The sequence below is a fragment of the Conger conger genome, chromosome 3 (genome assembly GCF_963514075.1).
Source record: "Conger conger chromosome 3, fConCon1.1, whole genome shotgun sequence".
NCBI classification, from domain to species: domain Eukaryota; kingdom Metazoa; phylum Chordata; class Actinopteri; order Anguilliformes; family Congridae; genus Conger; species Conger conger.
Genome location: NC_083762.1, coordinates 19,036,646 through 19,057,685, shown reverse-complemented (window position 1 = coordinate 19,057,685; position 21,040 = coordinate 19,036,646). Strand labels below are relative to the sequence as shown.

The window sequence follows — 21,040 nt, the reverse complement described above, 5'->3', positions numbered from 1 at the left end:
TGACAATGACCCAAAACACACCTCAAGATCCACACAGAAATGGTTCCGTGACAACAAAATCAACGTTCTGCAATGGCCATCTCAGTCACCAGACCTCAATCCAATTGAAAACCTGTGGGCTGAGTTGAAGAGGTCAGTTGATAAGCACAAACCCAAGAACGTGAATCTTGAAAGGATATGCAAAGAGGAATGGTCCAAAATCCCTTAATCTTGTCAAAAATTACAGGAAGAGACTCCATGCTGTTATCCTTGCCAGAGGTTGTTGTACTAAGTACTAGGTGAAGGGTGCCAATAATTCTGAAACCTTGATTTTGTTGAAATTTATTTTTTATTAAATGATTGTTATGATTTTGGTTGTTTCCATTGAAACATTAATAAAGTACAGTATTTGGCACATGCTGGTGTATTACCTTTCTCTATAATTATATTATTATTTTAAGCCTTGTTTGTGCATTGCTGGTGAGGGGTGCCAATAATTCTTGAGCCCACTGTATAATTATTATTTTATTATTATTATTTATATTACTATTATTATTATTATTATTATTGTTATTGTTATTATTGATATTGTTATAGTTTGAGTGAAGTGTTGGGTAGTGACCATTGCCCTGCTGTGCTTCCTTCTCAGGAAAGTCTACAGAAATTTTCCAGCAAGCTGTCTGTTATTGTGGATGCTCAGGGGGTGAGTGGAGAGTGCTCTGATCCTCGCTGTCTCTCAGACTTGTCAGCCTTCTCTCTTTCTCCCATACACAAACTAAACATACACAAATCTTACTTCAGCAATCACATCAGATTTTTTCCAGCTTAAGTAAAACTGTCCAAACTCTGCATGGTGTGCCCTGCAGCATGGCCAAGTTCATCTTTCATCAGAAATAATGGCATTGCATGGAGGTAGAGAGCAAGCAGTTAGTAAAATAATGTATGCTGAAAGTACATAATACAAAATAACTTCCATTGATTCAATATTTTCCTATTTTACACGTGTCAAAGGTGTGAATACTGGATAGAATGCCAAAAATGTCATAAATGCAAAAGAGTATTTTGACAATGGTGTACCTCGTGTATTCCAGGCGAACGTTTCATGTCCTCTCAGTGTCTCCAGTATGATTTTCTGATTGCAGTATTCATTATAAGTATGTATTAGCTGGATATTTGGTGTAGTACGGAGAGAATGAAAGTGCAGTTGGCCCCAGTGGCGCTCTTGAACACAAGGCAGATCTCTGTTCCTCCAGCATGGCAGTTATAACCATATGTGTGCTAAATGCCTTATCACAGCCCTGACTGCCTGAGTGACTCTGCTCCCTGAGCTGCTATGAGTCATCTGCCAAGTCACCTCCAGTGGACGCAGACCTTCAGATTCACTGAAACAAACCAAACTGAACACATCATTCCTCCCATCTCTTTCTCTCTCTCTCTTTCTTTCTTTTTTCTCTATTTTTCTCTCTCTCACACACACACAGAAACACAAACATACAAACTCATTCTCACTCTCCCCCTTTCTCTTTTGCACATGCATGAAAACACACTAACACACTTATTGCTGTATTTCTGTTTCACCCAGGAGTTGATGGAGACCACGCAGAAGTCAGTGAAGTTGAAACTGCATAGCTTTGTTAAAGAGTGAGTGTTCGACTCTCTGAAAACTGTTTACTCTCAAGTTCACCAATGATCCTTCTTCCAGCTGCTGAAACTAAAACTTGAGCCAAGGGTTGGGTCCTACTAACAAACACAGCAGGGTGGCCTTGTTCTCCAACTGTCTCTTGTGTGAGCGTGTTGCCACACTGGTGGTTTCAGAGCAGTGTGTCTGGGGGTATTATGTGTGTATTCCAAGAGAAAGAGAGAGTTGATTAAGCTGGTAATCTGCTAAGATTTAGTGAACTTCCACATTAGTAGAATCTGTTGTGTGTTTCAAAACCTAGCGTGAGCAGTTTTTTTCAGCAGGGGTGATTTCAGTCTTTCTCATCTGCCTCTCTCTCTGCCTCTCTCTCTCTCTCTCTCTCTCTCTCTCTCTCTCTCTGTGGTGGGTGGTAGGTATGTGTTGGTTAGGAGGGTGGGCGGTGGGATATATATATATATTTTAAATGTAGGTGTGTGTAGATTTTTTGTAAGTGGAATGTGTATTCTCTCTCTCTGCCCCCTCTCTCTCTCTCTGCCCCCCCTCTCTCTCACACACAGAGATGTGCGGCGGTTTAAGGATGTGCGGAAGGAGTTTGAGCGCAGCAGTGAGAATCTGGAGGCAGCCCTGGGGAGGAACGCTCAGGCCCCTCGGGCCAAGCTGCACGAGGTGGAGGAGGCCAGCAACACCCTGCTGGCTGCTCGCAAAGCCTTCCGGTCCGAGGCTCTGGACTACGTGCTGCAGGTGTGAACCACACATATAGTACCTCCACCCACACACATTCACGCATGCACATATGCACATATGCACGGATGTACACACAGACACACACACACACACACCCACACACACACACATGCACGTATACATACACACACACCCACACACATTCACACATGTACATACACACGGATGTACACACAGACACACACATACACACACACACACGCACGTATACATACACACACCCATACATACAGTACCTCCACCCAAACACACTCACACATGTTCATACACACGGGTGTAAACACAGACACACACACACACGTATACATACACACACACCCACACATACAGTACCTCCACCCACACACACTCACACATGTATATACACATGGATGTACACAGACATACACACACACACACACACATATACATACACACACACCTACACTTACTGTACCTCCACCCACACACCCTCACACACTCACACATGTACATACACACGGATGTACACACACACACACACACATATACATACACACACACCCACACATACAGTACCTCTACCCACACACACACACACATGTACATACACATGGATGTACATACACAGACACACACACACACACACATATATACATACACACACACCCACACATACAGTACTGTGCAAAAGTTTTAGGCAGGTGTGAGAAAATGCTGTTAAGTAAGAATGCTTTCAAATTTCAGATTTTTCTTCTGTTCACTCGCATTGCATTTTGTTCATTGATAAAAATTAACATTACTATTTTTGAAAGCATTCTTATTTTACAGCATTTTTTCACACCTGCCTAAAACTTTTGCACAGTGCTGTACATGTACACACACAGACACACACAGACACACATGTACGCATACACATGCCTGTGTGCAAATGAACGGAACAGTGAATGATTGTAGGTGTCAGTAAACAGTAAAGTGCACAGCTATTGGTCAACATTGTGTTTGCCGTCCTTCATCATGCCTCTGCTCTCTCCCAGATCAATGTCACCGAGTCGAAGAAGAAGACGGACATTCTAGCAGCGGTGAGCCATATCTCTATAACCGTGTTGCTGTCTGTGGGAAGTGCTGAAGACGGAGCACTGAGCGCTTCAGGATATAAATATTATTATGATGTATGTGTGTGTGTGTGTGTGTGTGTGTGTGTGTGTGTGTGTGTGTGTTTCTGTAGTGACTAAGAGCATCTGTGAATGATTATGTGTTTGTGGTGCTTATCTCTGGCCATGTATATGTGTGTGTTTCTTCAGTGACTAACGGCATCTGTGAGAATATGCGTGTGGCGTTTTTCTCAGGGTGTGCAACTGTATGCATGTTCATGCCTGTTTCTGTTGTGCCCAAGAGCGTCTGTGAATATGTGTCCGTGGTGTTTATTTCTGGGCCTGTGTGTGTGTAATTTTGTGTTTAGCTGTGTGTATTTGTACTTTTGATTAATGTGGCCTGTGTATTAGGTGCTGTCCCTAATCGAAGCCCAGGCTCAGTTCTTCCAGCTCGGCCATCAGTCTCTCACAGAGGTGGAGGACTACCGCAAGAACCTCAGTGAGCAGGTGAGCGAGGATGTGCGTCGGAAAAAATGTCGGAAGCGGACGTAATCTCATGCACAGAGCTCTTCTTGTCCAGACACTTGGGATAAGTGAGCAGGCATAAACGCCCACCTCTCAGGACACACCGTGTAATCACCGGGTGTGTGCAGAAGTTTCTGGAAATACATGTGTCAGAACTACCTCTCACGACCGACACACCCCACATTTCACAGAAAAATATGAACTGGTCGGATAACTTCCAGAAACTCCTCGTTTTGTGCAGCCTTGTGACATCAATGGATCTGTTTAAGTGCCCTCGGCCAGGTGCAATCTCCATGCATAGGTTTTGGGAAAGGCATAAGAAGTGAAGCAGCCAGGAGAAGGGAGTTGCACAGACTGAAAGGAAAGGGAAGAAGGCAAGGGAGAGATCAAGCAAACAAAGTTAACTCATGTTCTCTGAAAAGGACTGAGGAGGAGCAAGGAGCACGCAGAATGATGGAGAGACAGTTTGTTTATTAGCTTGAATAAGTGTTAAGCAGAGGGGGTTTAAGTCCCCTCAATGGGACAGGGTGACTGCCCATCCTCCCCCCCCCCCCCCCCCCCCCCCCCATCAGCAACATGACAGGAAACTGAAGACAGCAGCAATAACAGGAAACATTTCACATGACAGCATCGCGGAAGTGTCTGTAATAGCTGTGTGTGTGTGCGCGGGCAGAAAATGGGAGGGCAGTATCATACTCCCTTTGCAGCACTTATAATCTATGAGTGAAGTTGAATGGGTTTCTGAGGGACAACACTGAGAGGCTGCTGTTTTGAAAAAATATATATAATTCTAATGCTTGACGCTTAAGTTTTGGGGTTGGTGCTTCTGTTATGACTGAGGAAGTTAGTTTACTTCAAATGCAGTAAGAATCCAGCCGAATAAGCTTATTGCAGCCTGTCTAAGATGTGTCATCTGTATTGTATTCAAAGTATTCAGTATTGACCCATAAATGAAATACAATATAATATCATAATATCAATTTCATGAGTGAACACAAAACAAATGTTTATTGCAACCAGACCCAAGTCCAGTTTTATTAGCTCTCTTAATGAACTGTACAGTAAGCTTATATTTATTATATGATACAATAACAAAGTTGGCAGCTAACATTAGCCATTTTTAACACAGTTCAAAGCAGTAAAGCAGCACATGTGAACCAGCTTTAAATTGCCTTGCACTGGCCATATATTAAAATGATTTATGAATTTAAATATATATTTATTAATTGGCTAGAAATCAGTAGCAGCAGCTCTTTGAAATCTTTTAGTACAAAAAGATTAAATGTAATTATTGAAGGCCTTTCACCCCTAACTCAGTGCCATGGTACTCATGTAATGTGCAAGTGTAGTTTGGTACAGGAAGTAGTCTCACCTTTTATTTTGTCTCAAACCGCAATACCAACTTCAGCACCTGCCTTCACAGGAAATGGCCTGAAGAGAGAAAGTCACATTTGTGTACTGGTGTAGGGAGTTGAGGAGAGAGTTAAACACAGCATTCTGTCCTAAGTCCACCACAGGAAACTTGGAGAGTCCAGTACTTCCTGCTTCCTTTTCCCTTTCAGAGATCTGGGCCAGAATGCCCTTTGACCCCCTTTTGAACAGTCCTGCTTGTGTGCCCACTCACCTCTCTTCTCTATTCATTTGAACCTATTACCCTGTCTTACCCTAGTCCTGTCCTTCTGGTCATGTTTTCTTGCTGTTTCTTACCAAGTTTACTTTCTTAAATACCATTTCATTTTTCTTCTCTCAAGTAGAAAATATTTGCTTGGCAAGTGAAATTTTCCCATCGGCAAATCTTGAGTCAAACTGTCGTATCTCTTTGGCAATATTTTTTGTCTAATTTAGCAAAAAAGTAAAAGTCTCCTGAAAGTACATGCAGTCAATTTATATGGAATATTTCATTTGTAGTGAGTAAATATTTGTGGTAATAGTGGAAATTCCATGATTTTTGGCATGCACAACAATAATAAACAGGCATGCACAACAATGAGAATAAATTGGATTTCCTCAATATACAATTTTTTCCCCTTATTGTTGTGCATGCCTTTTCTGTCCCACATGCCTCAGTCCTGTCCTGGTCCTTGACTGTCATGGCTGCTAACCTCTCCCTCTCCCCCTCCCTCTCACCCCCTCCTCCAGCATACTCAACTGGTCCTGAACTCTGCTCGGGAAAAAAGGGACATGGAGCAGAGGCATGCTGCCATCAAAACAAAGGTACAAAATGGCAGCTCCACAGAAAGGCTTGGTGAAAAGGGGATTTGAAACAGTGGTTTTAAATTGCAGTTTGTTGAAAAGCTGTTGGTTTGGTGTAAGGGATAGGCACACCCTGTAACCTGAGTGGTATGTGTGGCTGCAGGACATATCCTATGATGACTCCATAATGGACTTCAGCCCTGATGCTCCCAGTGGCATCGCCATGGAGGGATACCTGTACAAAAGAGCCAGCAATGCCTTCAAAACCTGGAGCAGGTACTGCACCCTGTCACTCCCAGTCTCCCCCTCAGCACAGAAATGACAGCACCGTTTAAAGGAACAGTGGTTTGCGTCAATTTTCTTCCCGCCGGAGAGTGTTTAACATTGGCTGGTCATTTTGAGTCACTACTTTTCACAGTGTACTGAAATTAATATTGTGTGTGCATGGAAAATCTGTATCTCTCTCTCTCTCTCTCTCGCTCTCTCCCTCTCCCCCCTCCCTCCCTTCCTTCTTCCTTCTCTCTTGCTCTCAAAAAGTGACCAACAAAATAATTCATGCAATGGAAAATGTATGCCATACTTCATAGTTAAATTGATGTACATTCCCTGTTTATGGGACCATGGGGACAGTGGTGAAGTATTGCTGTTTTTTGCTGACTGTGTAAATGTATGGATAGTTGGCAGCCATAACCCTCTCCTCTGCCATCACACCCTGCTGCCCTTCTCTCTCTGCATCTCTGCGGACCTAGCTGTGTGGATTTAATTAATTTGTGCAATGAAGGAAACAGGGAATATTCTGAATGAATGAATCATATTAATAACATGAACATTTTCTCTCACAATGTTGTAGGCGCTGGTTCAGTATCCAGAAAAATCAGCTGGTGTACCAGAAGAAATTTAAGGTGAGTATAAATAACACACACGCGCGCACACACACACACACACATTGTTGTATGCAGGGACAAATGCATGCACATATGCACACATACACTGATCCCTTCTTCTGTTTGCCAGGACCAGCCGACAGTGGTGATGGAGGACCTGCGACTGTGCACAGTGAAGACCAGCGCAGATAATGAGAGGAGGTTCTGCTTTGAGGTGGTGTCTCCGTCCAAGTGAGTCCCTGTCCACCCAGCAGCAGCTACAGCCCTGTGTGTTTGTGCTGGACTGTGCAGCACCAACATGCCAGCCTGTCTGTCTGTAGTGTAGTAACAGCCCTGTGTGTTTGTGCTGGACTGTGCAGCACCAACATGCCAGCCTGTCTGTCTGTAGTGTACTAACAGCCCTGTGTGTTTGTGCTGGACTGTGCTGTCTGTCTGTAGTGTAGTGACAGCCCTGTGTGTTTGTGCTGGACTGTGCAGCACCAACATGCCAGCCTGTCTGTCTGTAGTGTACTAACAGCCCTGTGTGTTTGTGCTGGACTGTGCTGTCTGTCTGTAGTGTAGTGACAGCCCTGTGTGTTTGTGCTGGACTGTGCTGTCTGTCTGTCTGTAGTGTAGTGACAGCCCTGTGTGTTTGTGCTGGACTGTGCAGCACCAACATGCCAGCCTGTCTGTCTGTAGTGTAGTAACAGCCCTGTGTGTTTGTGCTGGACTGTGCTGTCTGTCTGTCTGTAGTGTAGTGACAGCCCTGTGTGTTTGTGCTGGACTGTGCAGCACCAACATGCCTGCATGTCTGTCTGTAGTGTAGTAACAGCCCTGTGTGTTTGTGCTGGACTGTGCTGTCTGTCTGTAGTGTGGTAACAGCCCTGTGTGTTTGTGCTGGACTGTGCTGTCTGTCTGTAGTGTGGTAACAGCCCTGTGTGTTTGTGTCCAGGAGCTGTCTGCTGCAGGCAGATTCGGAGCGGCAGCAGCAAGGCTGGATCAGTGCAGTGCAGAACAGCATCGCCTCTGCTTTCCAGGACTGCAGAGAGGTCCAGCACAGCCCGGTGAGAGCCTTAACGTACACACCATCTGCGCTGCACACATGCACATACAGTACAGTGCAGCCTGTAAGTCTTTGTCAGTGGTACAATTTGTTCTTTTGACTCTGTACTCCAGCACATTGGATTTGAAAAGGAACAATGAACATGTGGTTAAAGTGCAGACCTTTAGTTTGAGGGTATTTACATGCACCTAAAGTAATTGGACAGTTGGCTTCTCAGCTGTTTATGATTAGTCAGGTGTAGTGTATTGTAATTGCATCCTTAGTGCAGGGATAAGAAAGCTCTCTAGTCTTGATTCTAGGCTTTTGATTGTGTTTTGCAGTATGTTATTGAAATTTGGACCAGAGTTGTGCCAATGACAGTCAAGGAAGCCATTATGACACTGAGAAATAAGAACAAGGAGTCTGCGATATTGGCCAAACAATAGGCTTTTTCCGAAGAATGACCGCAACAAGGAAGTATAGAAATGGGTGTAATTCCTATACGGACCATCCAATATGGATAGAAATACATTCAGCTTCAGTACAGGGCCAAAGGAACTGAAATAGAACTGTACAAATACTTATAAACTGCACTGTACATGCACATAAACACGCACACACACGCACACACATGCACACACATGCGCACACACTCTCACGCACATGTTCGTATTCACCCGTGCATACAGACACACACACGCATGCGCACACACATACACACACGCACAATCTTTTGTTCAAGGTCATTTGTTTCATATTCCCTCCCTCTCTTTAAAGTAAACAATTTGAGCATTATGGGTTTGACAAAAAGTGTTGGCAGAATATTTCACAAGTATTTTCCGAGGTAAAGTTGAAGTGTAAATATCACTCTACCCACCTTGGGTAGTCGTACAACCGCTTATTCTTACCCACTGAGAGAATGTAAATGACAACATAAATAAATATTATATTATTTCCTGTTTTCTCTCAGTCCAGAGCAGTAGTAAGGCAGGTCTGTGATGGAGGTCTACTGCCCCCCCGGAGGTGGCAGTTCTGGGGCCTGCTTAACCTCTCTCTGCAGGGCTGAAGCCCCGCTCTTCTCTCTCAAACTGGGGAATGTCATTTGGTACTTCTTTGTAGATTTTGAGCGGGATAAATGGAAGCACATCTGTTTCCATAGCCTGCGTTTCACAGTGCCTGCACAATATGTTTTATGTATGCTCTTCTCTGGGTTCTCTGAGCAGTGGTTCACAGAACCTATACTGTCTATTCAGGATCTATTCTTTACCGGGATTGTTATGCAGTTCAGGAAATATGGTGTTTCTTAATATGATCAGGTGGTACTCAAGCATTTCCTTTCCACTGTATTTCATTTCTGAATATTTTAGTGCCTTTTCAGTTTTGCATTTTTTCTTTGGAATTGCTTTCTTCGTGGTTTGGTTCTGTAAACCCCCAAAGCTGTGGATATTTACCTGGGGTTGTGTGTCTGTGTAGGATTTTTTGTTTAATATTAAATAGGAGAACAAAGCTAATTTTTTACATTTGGGTATGAATAGCACAAACATGGTTTCTGTTGGGCTTTTGTCCCTGTTCCTGCAACTGAGAATCTGAAGTGGTGCAATACTTCAAAACCTTTTTTTGTACAGTCAGACGTGCTTTAGGAGAGAAAAATCACAGTTTTTATCCATAGGCAGAACTGCTGTCACATGAAACAATGCTGTACGTACTACATAGTTGCCTGTGCTTTTCAACAGGATACAGAGCTTTTGTCGGTTTAAAATATACACCCTGATGAAACTAAATATTTTTTACCATCAAAGAGGTGCGCTTAGTAGCTTAGTAAAGATCATAGGGTCTCTCTCTACTCACTCTCCATTGTGTCTTTCAGAGAGGGAGAGACCGGTGTAGCTCGGTTTCTAACAGCAGTGGGGGGCAGTCAGGAGAGCAGGAGAGTACGGGACGACAGGCCCTGGAGGAGGTGCAGAAGATCCAGGGGAACTCTCAGTGCTGCGACTGTGGGGAGCCCGGGCCTGACTGGGCCTCCATCAACCTGGGAATCACGCTGTGCATCGTCTGCTCTGGCATCCACAGGTAAAGTGCACATATTCACACCTGAACACTGCGCTAAGCCATGTACCGCTCACCGTATGCAGCATGTTGGGCAGTGGTCTCAAACTCAGTGCCGAGGAGGGCGTGTGTATGCTGGTGTTTATTCCAGACGCAGATCATGTTTATATAATTACATTACTTCAATTACCTGTTGAATTAGGGCTGTAGGTTTGCACATAATACACACTCAGTGAGCACTTTATTAGGTATTCTGCTGCTGTAGCCTAACCACTAAGAGTTATGATGTGTTGTGTGTTCAGAGATGCTCTTTTTCACACCACTGTTGTAATGTGTGGTTATTTGTGTTACTGTCACCTTCCTGTCAGCATTGACCAGTCTGGCCATTCTCTGCGGACCGGCTTATTTTATTTTATGCCTGCAGAGCTGCTGCTCACTGGATGTTTTTTGTTTTTTGCATCATTCTCTAGAGACTGTTGTGTGTGAAAATCCCAGGAGATCAACAGTTTCTTAGATACTCGAACCACCCTGTCTGGCACCAACAATCTTTCATTCTGATGGTAGTTGTGAACATTAACTGAAGCTGCTGACCAATCTGCATGATTTTATGCTTTGCACTGCTGCCACACGATTGCGATTAGATAATCACATGAATAAGTAGGTGTACAAGTGTTCCTAATAAAGTGCTCAGTGAGTGTATATAAAGTGAAATGTGTTATTTGTTTTGTATAAATAACAACTATTTCTTATATTCTGTGCTTTAATGCAGTTAAGTGCGCAATCATAGAGGTATACACCAGAAACTGTGGATAGTAACATTAAAACGTGTGATTGTACCTTAGAATTGTGCTGTGTACCTTCCTTGTCTATACCATCCTTCTCTCTGTCTTATAGGAGTCTTGGTGTCCATTTTTCCAAAGTGCGCTCTCTCACTCTTGACTCCTGGGAGCCTGAGCTGGTCAGGGTATGTCCTGTGTTCATTCACACACACACACACACACACACGTACCATGGGCTCCAGAATTATTGGCCCCCTTGATAAAAATGCACAAAATACTTTAGCAAAAAAATTCAATAATTCAGACGTAAATACGTAAGCTTTTTTTGCCCAACGTATGTGAAGTAGTGTGCTTTCTTAATGATGAGTGATAATAAAGCAATGGAATAAATAAATTTAAAAAGTTGCAGAACATGGATATTGATTTCGGTTTGGATTTTGATGTATGCTTGGAATCATTGTCCTGCTGGACAATCTGTCTATGACCAAGTGTCAGCTTCTTAGACAACCAGATTTTCAGCCGAAATTTCCTGGTAAATTTCCTGTGTTGAATTCATTATGCTATTGATCTTAAATAGTGCTCCTGGACCACTGGCAGCCTTGTATTGTATGTATGCAGAATGAACCCACTGTATATCATTCTGCACACATACACCAAATATAGATTTCATATATTTGTGTAATATGCTCCTGTTTCTCTCTCTCTAGTTAATGTGTGAGCTGGGGAACACTGCAATCAACAGGATCTATGAGGCACGCATTGAGGAAATCACAATCAAGAAGCCACACTCAACCAGTCCTAGGTGAGTCCTTCTCTGGCCTGCCTTTTCTGCCTTCAACAGAGATGAGCTTTACCAGCAAAACTCCCGGAACCTTTCAGTAAAATTACACTGTATGACTGGTTGGCAAGAAATGGGATTGTGGGATCTTTGCCATCACAGAAACAATGTGGGTAACTCTGTCAGTCAGCTGCCAAGGCTGCTGGATTAGTTATATCGAGGGGAAAACTCACTAGCACCTCCTCCTGTTTTTCTGTAGAAATTGCTGCCTATTTCAATGTCTATCAGCTTTTGCAACTACCACTACATACTGTGTGTGTGTGTGTGTGTGTGTGTGTATCTCTCCTTCAGGACCAGTTACTGTTCTGTCAAACAGTACTCATTTTATATGTACGCAACAGGATATAGTTATTTCATAGAACTGATCTCTTTATCTCCTGTTTTGACCTTCCTCTATTTCTCCCTCTCCACTGCACCCCAGGGAGGAAGTTGCACAGGTACAATGTCACGGTTTGTGTTGTAAGCAGCCCCATCCTCTAGAAACATGACATCCAAATTCTGGTTCATGGTTCTGGGGTTTTTCTTGTAGGCCTAATGCCTTGAGATAGGGTTTGTTATCTTCAGTGTTTATGATCCGTGTGTTACTGGCTTGTCATCTGGAGTTGCTGCTTTTCACAGTGTATTGATATTTGCATGTGTATGTATTCATGCAGTTATTTGCTTTACTCATTCTAGTTGAAAGTAATTGTTAAAAAGTAAATTCTCTCTCTCTCTCTCTCCTGCTATTTCACTCTCTCTTTCCCTTCCTCCCTCTCCACCTCTCAGGCAGGATAAAGAGTCGTGGATTCGCTCAAAGTATGTGGAGAAAAAGTTTATTCAGAAGCTTCCAGAAACAGGCCGGGCTGCTCCCCTTCGCCGCTCCAGTGCCCGACGGAACCGGGCCAACACCCAGGAGCGAACGGGTTCCCGCCCCGCCCTCAAACCCAAGCCCAACCGAGCCACCCTCCCACGCCTCACAGGTGACGCAGTGTTACCACTCCGTACCAATTTTCTGCTGTCAGCAGCAAGTCCAGATTTCTGAGGCCTTTGCAAAACCTGCCAAGTAGACTGCATTTGTCTAGTGCGAGGTGTGGATGATTCACTGTCATGCTGGCAAGTTACTTGGCAAAGGAAAGTTTCACGTTGTGGAGGAAAAACACTTCCAAAGACATGCCTCAAACAGGTACTAATAAGACAACAGGCTGATTTGCATCACAACCATACCATCAGTACAAATGTGATTTTAGTACAGCAGGTAATGTTCCTCCCTTGGGAACAGTTCAGACCTCTGAAAGTGATCCTGAGGTTCATAGCCAATATCACAATCAACTTTAAATCTTTAAATGAAAAATGTAGGCTGTAACACTAAATTTGTTTTATATTTATATTTTCTGAAATTATACTTTTATTCAGTTTTTGTCTCAACATTAAAACTTCTTGAGATGTGACTCATTCATATTTCAGAATCATTTATTTATTCTTCTGACACAATGAATGTGTCGCAGCTGTGTTGAAATTGGCTGTTGAGTTGCAGTTGATCACACATTGAGATATGCTAAAATAGGATTTCCATTCTGCTGTGAAACTGTTAGCACAAAGCAATGTTGTTGCTGGGTCAAATACGTCATTGTTTTGGATTCAAATACATTTCTGTACTTAGTTTGATCTCGCCTGGTGCAATTGAGCCAATCAGGAGGACCAGAAGGCAGGGTTTGGAAAATGAAATGGAAAGTTTTCCATTTCATAACATTAGATGTTATTTAGCTGATGCTTTTATCCAAAGTGACTTACAGGGAGTAAGCAGGGGACAATCCCCCCTGGAGCAATGTGGGATTAAGGGCCTTGCTCAAGGCCCCAAAAAAACTGTGCGGATCTTATCGTGGCTACACCGGGGATTGAACCACCAACCTTCGAGTCCCATTCATATACCCCCTAGGCTACAGGCTAGGCTACAGGCTGCCCCATATCATAGGTTACAATACACCAGGCAAGCCCAGTAAAGTGTAGAAAAGTATTTTATATTTAAATAATTGCATATTTGACCCAGGCCAATGATGGTATCAAATATCTGTCCATTCATATAACATATAGGCTGCCTGAGCAGAATATAGCTTTCCGCAGCTTCATATACACATTGATCTGGGACGGATATGTATGTAGACGCAGAGGAGATATGCACACATTTACAGTGTTGTGCATGTATACAGGTGTTGAAATTCACAGCTGTATAAGTGTACCTCTACTGGCCAGAGCAAGAATCCAGGGTTACTATTATACTGTACATATATGATCAGACAGAAAATAATGCCTGAGATGGTGAGATTATGATATGTCCTCCACATAAGAAGTGGCTACAAACATTTACATTAACAACAGGGAGTAATTTCACAACAGGTACAGAGACGGCCACCGTTGAAAACCAGAGACTCTGGTCCACACATGAAGTCCCACTCCGACTGCGTCCACCAACATGATGAAAAGACACCAAGCTAGTTCATCCCCATTTATAGTTTTTTCAGTGTGTATGAGTGTGAACCCATGAACATGTGACTTACACAAGGACTGTCATTTCCTTCTCTACCACAGGGCTGAGCTTGAGTGACATTGGCCAGAAGAACCATGCAGGTGCCCTCCAAGGTGAGAGTTTACAGCTTTCATACAAATACACATGAGTACTCACACATACGTGTTGGCTAGTATAATAGAAGCAAGCACACATCCAAAGTATTTAGCGCAGGTGCTAGGTAAAGGCCGCAAAGTAAGGAAATAATACCCGCGCACTGTTGTAAATGCTCCCTGCAGATATTTATTAAAGTGAGCTACACAGACTGTCTAGCTCACTTTAATAACGTCTGTCTAGCTCACTCAATAAATATCACCAGGGAGCATTTACAGCAGTGTGCTGGTATTATTTCCTTACTTTACTTACACGTATTACAGACACACACATAAATTTGATTTGGTGTATTAGCTGTAAGCCCAGTCCAGAGGCACATGCCCATGAGTGGAAATTGGCAGTTTTACAGTATTGGTGAGACACATATAGAATGCCGGGTGTGTAATGTGTGACTCCTTTCCCAGATGAAGAGGAAGAGGAGGATCTGAGTGGTCTTCATCCCGGGGCTCTACTGTACCGCTCTGCTGCGCTCCAGCAGTTCCCTGTGATGGCCGATGCCCTGGCCCACGGCGCTGATGTCAACTGGGTCAACACCACCGAGGAGAGCTCCACCCCTCTCATACAAGCTGTGTCTGCTGTGAGTATGTGTGTGTGTGTGTGTGTGTGTGTATGTGTGCGTGTGTCTGTGAGTGTGTGCGTGTGTGTGTCGGTGTCTATGTGTGTGTGTGTGTGTGTGTGTGTGTATGTCTGTGTGTCGGTGTGTGTGTGTGTGTGTGTGTGTGTGTGTGTGCGTGTCTTCTCTTTCTTATGCGATAAGGAATACCAACCTGTGCCCTCTGCCGTCCTTCCTTTTCCCAGAATTCCTTGGCAGCGTGTGAGTTTCTTCTGCAGAATGGTGCCAATGTGAACCAGGCAGACAGTAATGGGAGAGGACCTCTCCATCATGCTACGATATTAGGACACACTGGGTATGACACAATGACATACAGTGGATACACGCCTGTGTGCACACACACACACACACACACACACATATACACACATATACACACACACACACACACACACACACACACACACACAAACACATTCAATCCCATACATACAAACTGAGAATATGAATATGAATTACTTTTGGTCCCCTAAAATGGGGGCTCTGTGTATAAAAAGGGAGGTAATTCCTACATGGATCACCCAATATGGATGTAAATACCCTCAAATTAAAGGTGAAGTCTGCACTTTCACCTCACATTTGTTATTTCATTTCAAATCCAATGTGCTGGAGTGCAGAGCCAAAAGAACAGAAACTGCCACTGTCCAAATACTTATGAACTGCACTGTACATACATGTTTACAGCATATTCTAGCATGTATACACACACTCTGTCTCATGGATCCTGTGTCCCTCAGGCTGGTCTGCCTCTTTCTGAAGCGGGGTGCGGACTATAATGCCAAAGATAACAAACAGAAAGACCCCATCACCATCGCCGTGGAGAACGCCAATGCAGACATCGTCACATTGTGAGAACTAGGGAGGGGGGAGGAGGCTCAGAATCAAGGATGGGATTAATGCAAGCACCTGTCAGCACCAGAACTTACTTACATTTGAAATGTAGCATGTTTACAAATGAGGAAATGGCACCCTTAAATTGTGTCAGTCATAATTAGAGACTGTAGAAATTCCTGAACACATGACTTGAGAGATCTCCCCTCAATGAATAGGCATTTAGCTCATAAGCGGCAGCATAGGTGCAATCAAAACAGGCTGGAATGCATGTTTAAAAAAAATGCAATTAGTAGATATTGTAAAATCTAATATGACACCAAAAGGCAGTTGTCTTCAAATACACAATATTAGAAAAACGTAATATTTTAAAAAATGTACAATATTTTTTTCCAGTTTCTTGAATTGCCTGTCCTTAATGAGTTGAGCAGTCTGTACAACTTTACTTCGACATCATGGCCTATGTTTAAGCTTCACCTATGGTTATTTTATGATTCATTATGACGATTAATGTGCCACAAAGAGGTGATACCTTAAGCTTGAGACTTTTGAGACCTCTTTGTACTGGCAGGAGGCAACTATGGATTACAAAAGATGTAATACACAGTACTTATGCGAGCGTGACACCTGCCTCACGGTTTTCTCCACAGACTACGGATCGCCAAGATGAACAAGGAAATGCGGGAGATGGACGGAGCCTTTGGCCAATCAGGTCAATCTGGGGAAATGGGTTCTGGGACAGGTGGGGGAGGAAGTGGGATGGGGCATGCCAAAAAGAGCTTTCAGGCACTCAAGAACCATCTGAGCGGATGGGCTCTAGGGGGAAACAGTGAGTAGAGGGCAGGGGATAAATACTCTGTGTAGACAGCAGGGGAAAAGAAGGAAGGATGGGGTGGAAATGAAAGGACAAAATGACTTGATACGAAAATAACAGAATAAGATGGAAGAGAAGAAAGCAGGTGAGGAGAGAGTATTTATGTAATCACTCCCACAGTGGAGTCCACTTTGCACTTTGATGAGTAATGAACGCACAGCTAGCCTGCACTTTAATGCCTATGAGATCTCTAAATTTAACTGTAAAGAGCTCAGATACAACACTGAAAGTGTGTGTTAGTACAGAGAAGCAACTTAGTCCATCAAAAATGTTCATGGTTCAGATTGTATCTTTGTGGATATTGTACAGCTTATATATGTGTGTGTATATATATATATATAGATATATGTATAAACATGTACATACTTTGGACATACTGTAATCATTGTTATCATAACATAGCTATAGCAAGGAATGCTCCTTTCCTACTGCCTACCAGGAGAGCTCACAGCTCTCATTCCTGATGTTATTCTTAGGGGCTACATTCCAATGACAGGGTGAAAATCTCCAGGGCTGCAAAACCTGGTGTGCAAAGTGTCCTCAATTTTATGTGGATTTTCCTGAATAAGCAGTTTTTACAAAAATAATAGATGACACTATATTTACGGGTACATCTTAGTGCGTCCTACGTAATATTTTTCACATACAATGGACAAATTAAATTCTAAGGTGGAATCCTTGTGGGTTTGGCCTAGTGTATTTATGCAAGCTAAACCAGAGCTACCAATGAATGTTTCGGCTTGAGTGCTTTCCATTGCATGGTTTGATGAGGATGTTTAATGCCACAGGGACCCATACTGTGCTTTACCAGCCATTCCATAGCAGTTAAAAGTTGTTGTTTGATGGAATGATTCAGCTAGCGTCTGAAGCTCTCTCAGCCTACTCAGCACTGTGAGCTAAATGTAAGCATTTTAACCTGCTAGCATAAAATGCAGACCGTTGGTGCACAACTCTGTCCCTCTGGAGCCAGAAACCCACTGGCCTGGTATAGCCACAGCATCCGTCTTTCCATTATTAACAAATGTATGTATTTTACTTCAAATATTGACTTTATGCTATTCACAACAATGGATTTGGTCATTATAAGGAATTAATTAATCGTGGCAAGCAGGGAGAGAGTTGTGCTTCCACAATTGCAAATGTGAAATGTCATGCTAGCAGCCTGGGCTCAATATTATTCAGCCTCTGAGGGCCACAGTGTCTGCTGGCAGACTCCCTCCTAACTCATGTCTCAGCGGTGTGTAAAACACTTAAAGAAGCATGGTTGAGGAGCCGCGGTGGTGCAACAGGCTAAGACTTGCGGTTGCAGTTTGCTGCAGTTGCACACCGGGGACCGGGGTCGATTCTCGGTCCTGCCAAAAGCCAAGTTTGGCCGGCTCATGTGGAGCAGCATAATTGGCTCGCTGCTCCAGAGGGAGGGACTTGGCAGGGTTAGTAGATCACTGCACATTAAAGCACCTCGGGGGCCTCGGAATCACGGCAACGGGCATGAGACGAGATGGCTTGAAGAAGGCATGTCGTTCTCCTTCGGGCCGCCGAGGGATGGGGTTTGGGGTTTGGGTATTAGAGCTAATACTAGCTCTAATTGAATTGGTACAATTGGCTCCCAAATTGGGAGAAAAAAGGGAAAAATCTGAAAAAAGAAGAAGCATGGTCCTCAAGTACTGAATAACCTTGCACTATACCTGGGCTGCTTTGGGCATCACAAAGTCACACAGGCCAGTGAGGCCTCTGAGATCATGCGTGACCTCCAAAAGAGTGCTTCTGGCTGCTACCTCTGCATCCAAAAGGACCTTATGGTGCTTCAGTCTTAATGTGCAAATGCTTTTTATCGCTCTGTCTGTGTGTGTCTGTGTCCAATGAGACGGCGGGCTGGTCTCCGCTGTTTGCTCTGTTGTGTCCTGCCGTTCCCTGCGCTGGCCTAACAGGTAATCAGCTGCTGGCTCCGAGAAACCGTGTCCCGACTGTCCCAGTGTTTAATGCCGTGCCCGACCTATAGTTTCACCCACTGGCCTGGATTATGTGAACTTCAGACCTTAGCATCAACTGACAGAACTGAAGTGTTTGTGTTAGTGTTTATGTATGCAAACAAAGTTTGGCAAGTTACATTTTGTGATTGCCGAACTCACCAAAAAAAAATAACGAAAAAAAAAATAACACTTGCATTTGTTTTCTTATATGTTCTTAAATGACGCCTCTAGAAATAAAAAAACAGCTTGCAAATGCAGCTTGTGTATGTGTTTGTGCATGTCATGCGCATATCTATCTGCATGCATTAGACCAGCCATTTATATACAGCTCCTTATATTGCTCCTTAAACGAGTGCTTTAATTTCAGGGAGATTATATATCTACATTTCTGGTTCAACTCAGCAAATTTTGTCTTGTAAGGGTAATTTAAATTGAAACCATACTTGCAGCATTACTATTTACATACATAACGGAGTTATGGGCAGTGGAACGGGTGTAACATAGAAGGGTAAAAATGGGTTATCCCCTCCAGTCATATTTTAATATCTTAATCCTTACAGAAATGTTCTGGGTTAGTTAGATGAGTTCAATTCAATTAAAGGAATGTGGGAAAAAGTATGTACTGCTACAATATTTTATATCATTTCATACTATTCATATTACTTAATATACTCGGCATCTGTAGATGTATAATAATATGGATGTTGTGTCTTCCTCAGGTGATGAAACATATCAGGATATCTTCCGAGATTTCTCCCAAATGGCCTCCAACAATCCAGAGAAACTGAAACGGCGCAGCACCGACATGAAGATCCCATGACCACTGGGTGTCACTGTCACACTATGTTGTTAACTTATGCACACACACACGCACACACACATGCTCACACACATGCACACATTCCTTGCTGGATTGACCGATGGTGCAGGAAAATTAGGATGTTCTTTGCAACATTATGGGAACACCGAACAAGTTTCTGCTGGAATTTGTTTTTCAGATGCTTTGGAAATACCACTTCCAAGACCTGGGTGCAATAGTTAATTATTCCTTTATGTGCCTCTCAGGAATTTCATAACCGCAGTGGTGTAATTTCCCATTTAAATAAACCATTCACATCACACAATTATATTGTAGACAGGACTGTGAGGAGAGAATTACCCAGTTTGCCTTGAAATGACATGGCCCAGCCCTTTTTTAAGACTCCAACAATTCTGCAGTTTCTACACATTATACAGTGTGAGCTTTGTTTCTTAATTTAATTTAATGTAATTCTTCCGGAAATGATTTGATAATGCATGTAGCTCCATCCTCCACAGTCACTAGGTTCACCAGGCGCTTAAGCAATATTATACAGTAAGCTACTGATTAGAGAACTGGGCTGAAGGTGAGAAAAGACTTGGGACATTCATTTTAGAAAGCAGGGTCAGCAGAAACAGGTGAGCATTTATGAACCTGGGCCTCAGTGATTACTGAGCTAAATTTGTGTCTGATGATAGAGTATGATGATAAGAGCGTACAGTAATCCTGTTTCCCACACCAATACGTGTCTGCTGTACCAAGTTCAACATGTGGAAGAATATGTTAATATTCAGGGGCATATTTCTGGTATTATGTACTGATGTGACCCAGCATCCTGGGTATTTCTCATTTTGGTTTTCTGTTTTTTGTCTTTGTTGTCACTGCATGTTTGCAGAAATAAAAGTTATTTTTAAGCAAAAACAATATGGCTAGATAATATTGGATTGTGGCGGCACGGATGGTGCAGTGGGTAGCACTGCCACCTCACAGCAAGGAGGTCCTGGGTTCGAATCCCCGTCGGCCGGGGCCTCTCTGTGCAGAGTTTGCATGTTCTCCCTGTGTCTGCGTGGGTTTCCTCCGGGTACTCCGGTTTCCTCCCACAGTCCAAAGACATGCAGGTTAGGCTGATTGGAGAGTCTAAATTGCCCATAGCTATGAGTGTGTGAGTGAATGGTGTGTGTGCCCTGTGATGGACTGGCGACCTGTCCAGGGTGTATTCCTGCCTTTCGCCCAATGTATGCTGGGATAGGCTCCAGCCCCCTCGCGACCCTGTTCAGGATAAGTGGGTTAGGATAATGAATGAATGAATTAATGAATATTGGATTGGAAAGTTGCCTGCGGTAAACATCCTCAAGCCTTGCAGTCAGACATTCTCCTGCTATGCGCTGCTAGGTTGAATGTTTTTGAAAGAGTTTAAGGAAATTATTCTTGTGTGCTTTGAAGTGGAAATGCTTAGTGGATCTTCTCAAAGTAGCTATGAAAATATATTTCATTAACCGTATGAAATATATTTAAAATTTTTAAAATATATTTTATATACAGTGCATCCGGAAAGTATTCACAGCGCTTCACTTTTCCCACATTTTATGTTACAGCC

At 43.2% G+C, this 21,040-nt stretch overlaps 1 protein-coding gene across 2 annotated transcripts in view; it reads left to right on the top strand.

Annotated features, from left to right (window-relative positions):
- acap1 (ArfGAP with coiled-coil, ankyrin repeat and PH domains 1) overlaps positions 1 to 20,367 on the top strand; it is a 28,815-nt gene extending 8,448 nt beyond the window's left edge. For both annotated transcript variants that reach the window (XM_061234307.1, XM_061234306.1), the window contains 20 exons: positions 629 to 682; positions 1,562 to 1,620; positions 2,176 to 2,359; positions 3,358 to 3,402; positions 3,826 to 3,921; positions 6,079 to 6,153; positions 6,296 to 6,408; positions 6,983 to 7,034; positions 7,147 to 7,247; positions 7,948 to 8,059; positions 9,905 to 10,107; positions 10,978 to 11,047; positions 11,570 to 11,664; positions 12,466 to 12,659; positions 14,266 to 14,316; positions 14,761 to 14,933; positions 15,155 to 15,264; positions 15,707 to 15,817; positions 16,451 to 16,512; positions 19,364 to 20,367. In XM_061234307.1, coding sequence (XP_061090291.1) covers positions 629 to 682; positions 1,562 to 1,620; positions 2,176 to 2,359; positions 3,358 to 3,402; positions 3,826 to 3,921; positions 6,079 to 6,153; positions 6,296 to 6,408; positions 6,983 to 7,034; positions 7,147 to 7,247; positions 7,948 to 8,059; positions 9,905 to 10,107; positions 10,978 to 11,047; positions 11,570 to 11,664; positions 12,466 to 12,659; positions 14,266 to 14,316; positions 14,761 to 14,933; positions 15,155 to 15,264; positions 15,707 to 15,817; positions 16,451 to 16,512; positions 19,364 to 19,464 — 2,061 coding nt within the window. In that variant the 3' untranslated portion in view covers positions 19,465 to 20,367. The remainder of the gene's footprint in view (positions 1 to 628; positions 683 to 1,561; positions 1,621 to 2,175; positions 2,360 to 3,357; positions 3,403 to 3,825; positions 3,922 to 6,078; positions 6,154 to 6,295; positions 6,409 to 6,982; positions 7,035 to 7,146; positions 7,248 to 7,947; positions 8,060 to 9,904; positions 10,108 to 10,977; positions 11,048 to 11,569; positions 11,665 to 12,465; positions 12,660 to 14,265; positions 14,317 to 14,760; positions 14,934 to 15,154; positions 15,265 to 15,706; positions 15,818 to 16,450; positions 16,513 to 19,363) is intronic.
- The last annotated feature ends 673 nt before the right edge of the window (positions 20,368 to 21,040 follow it).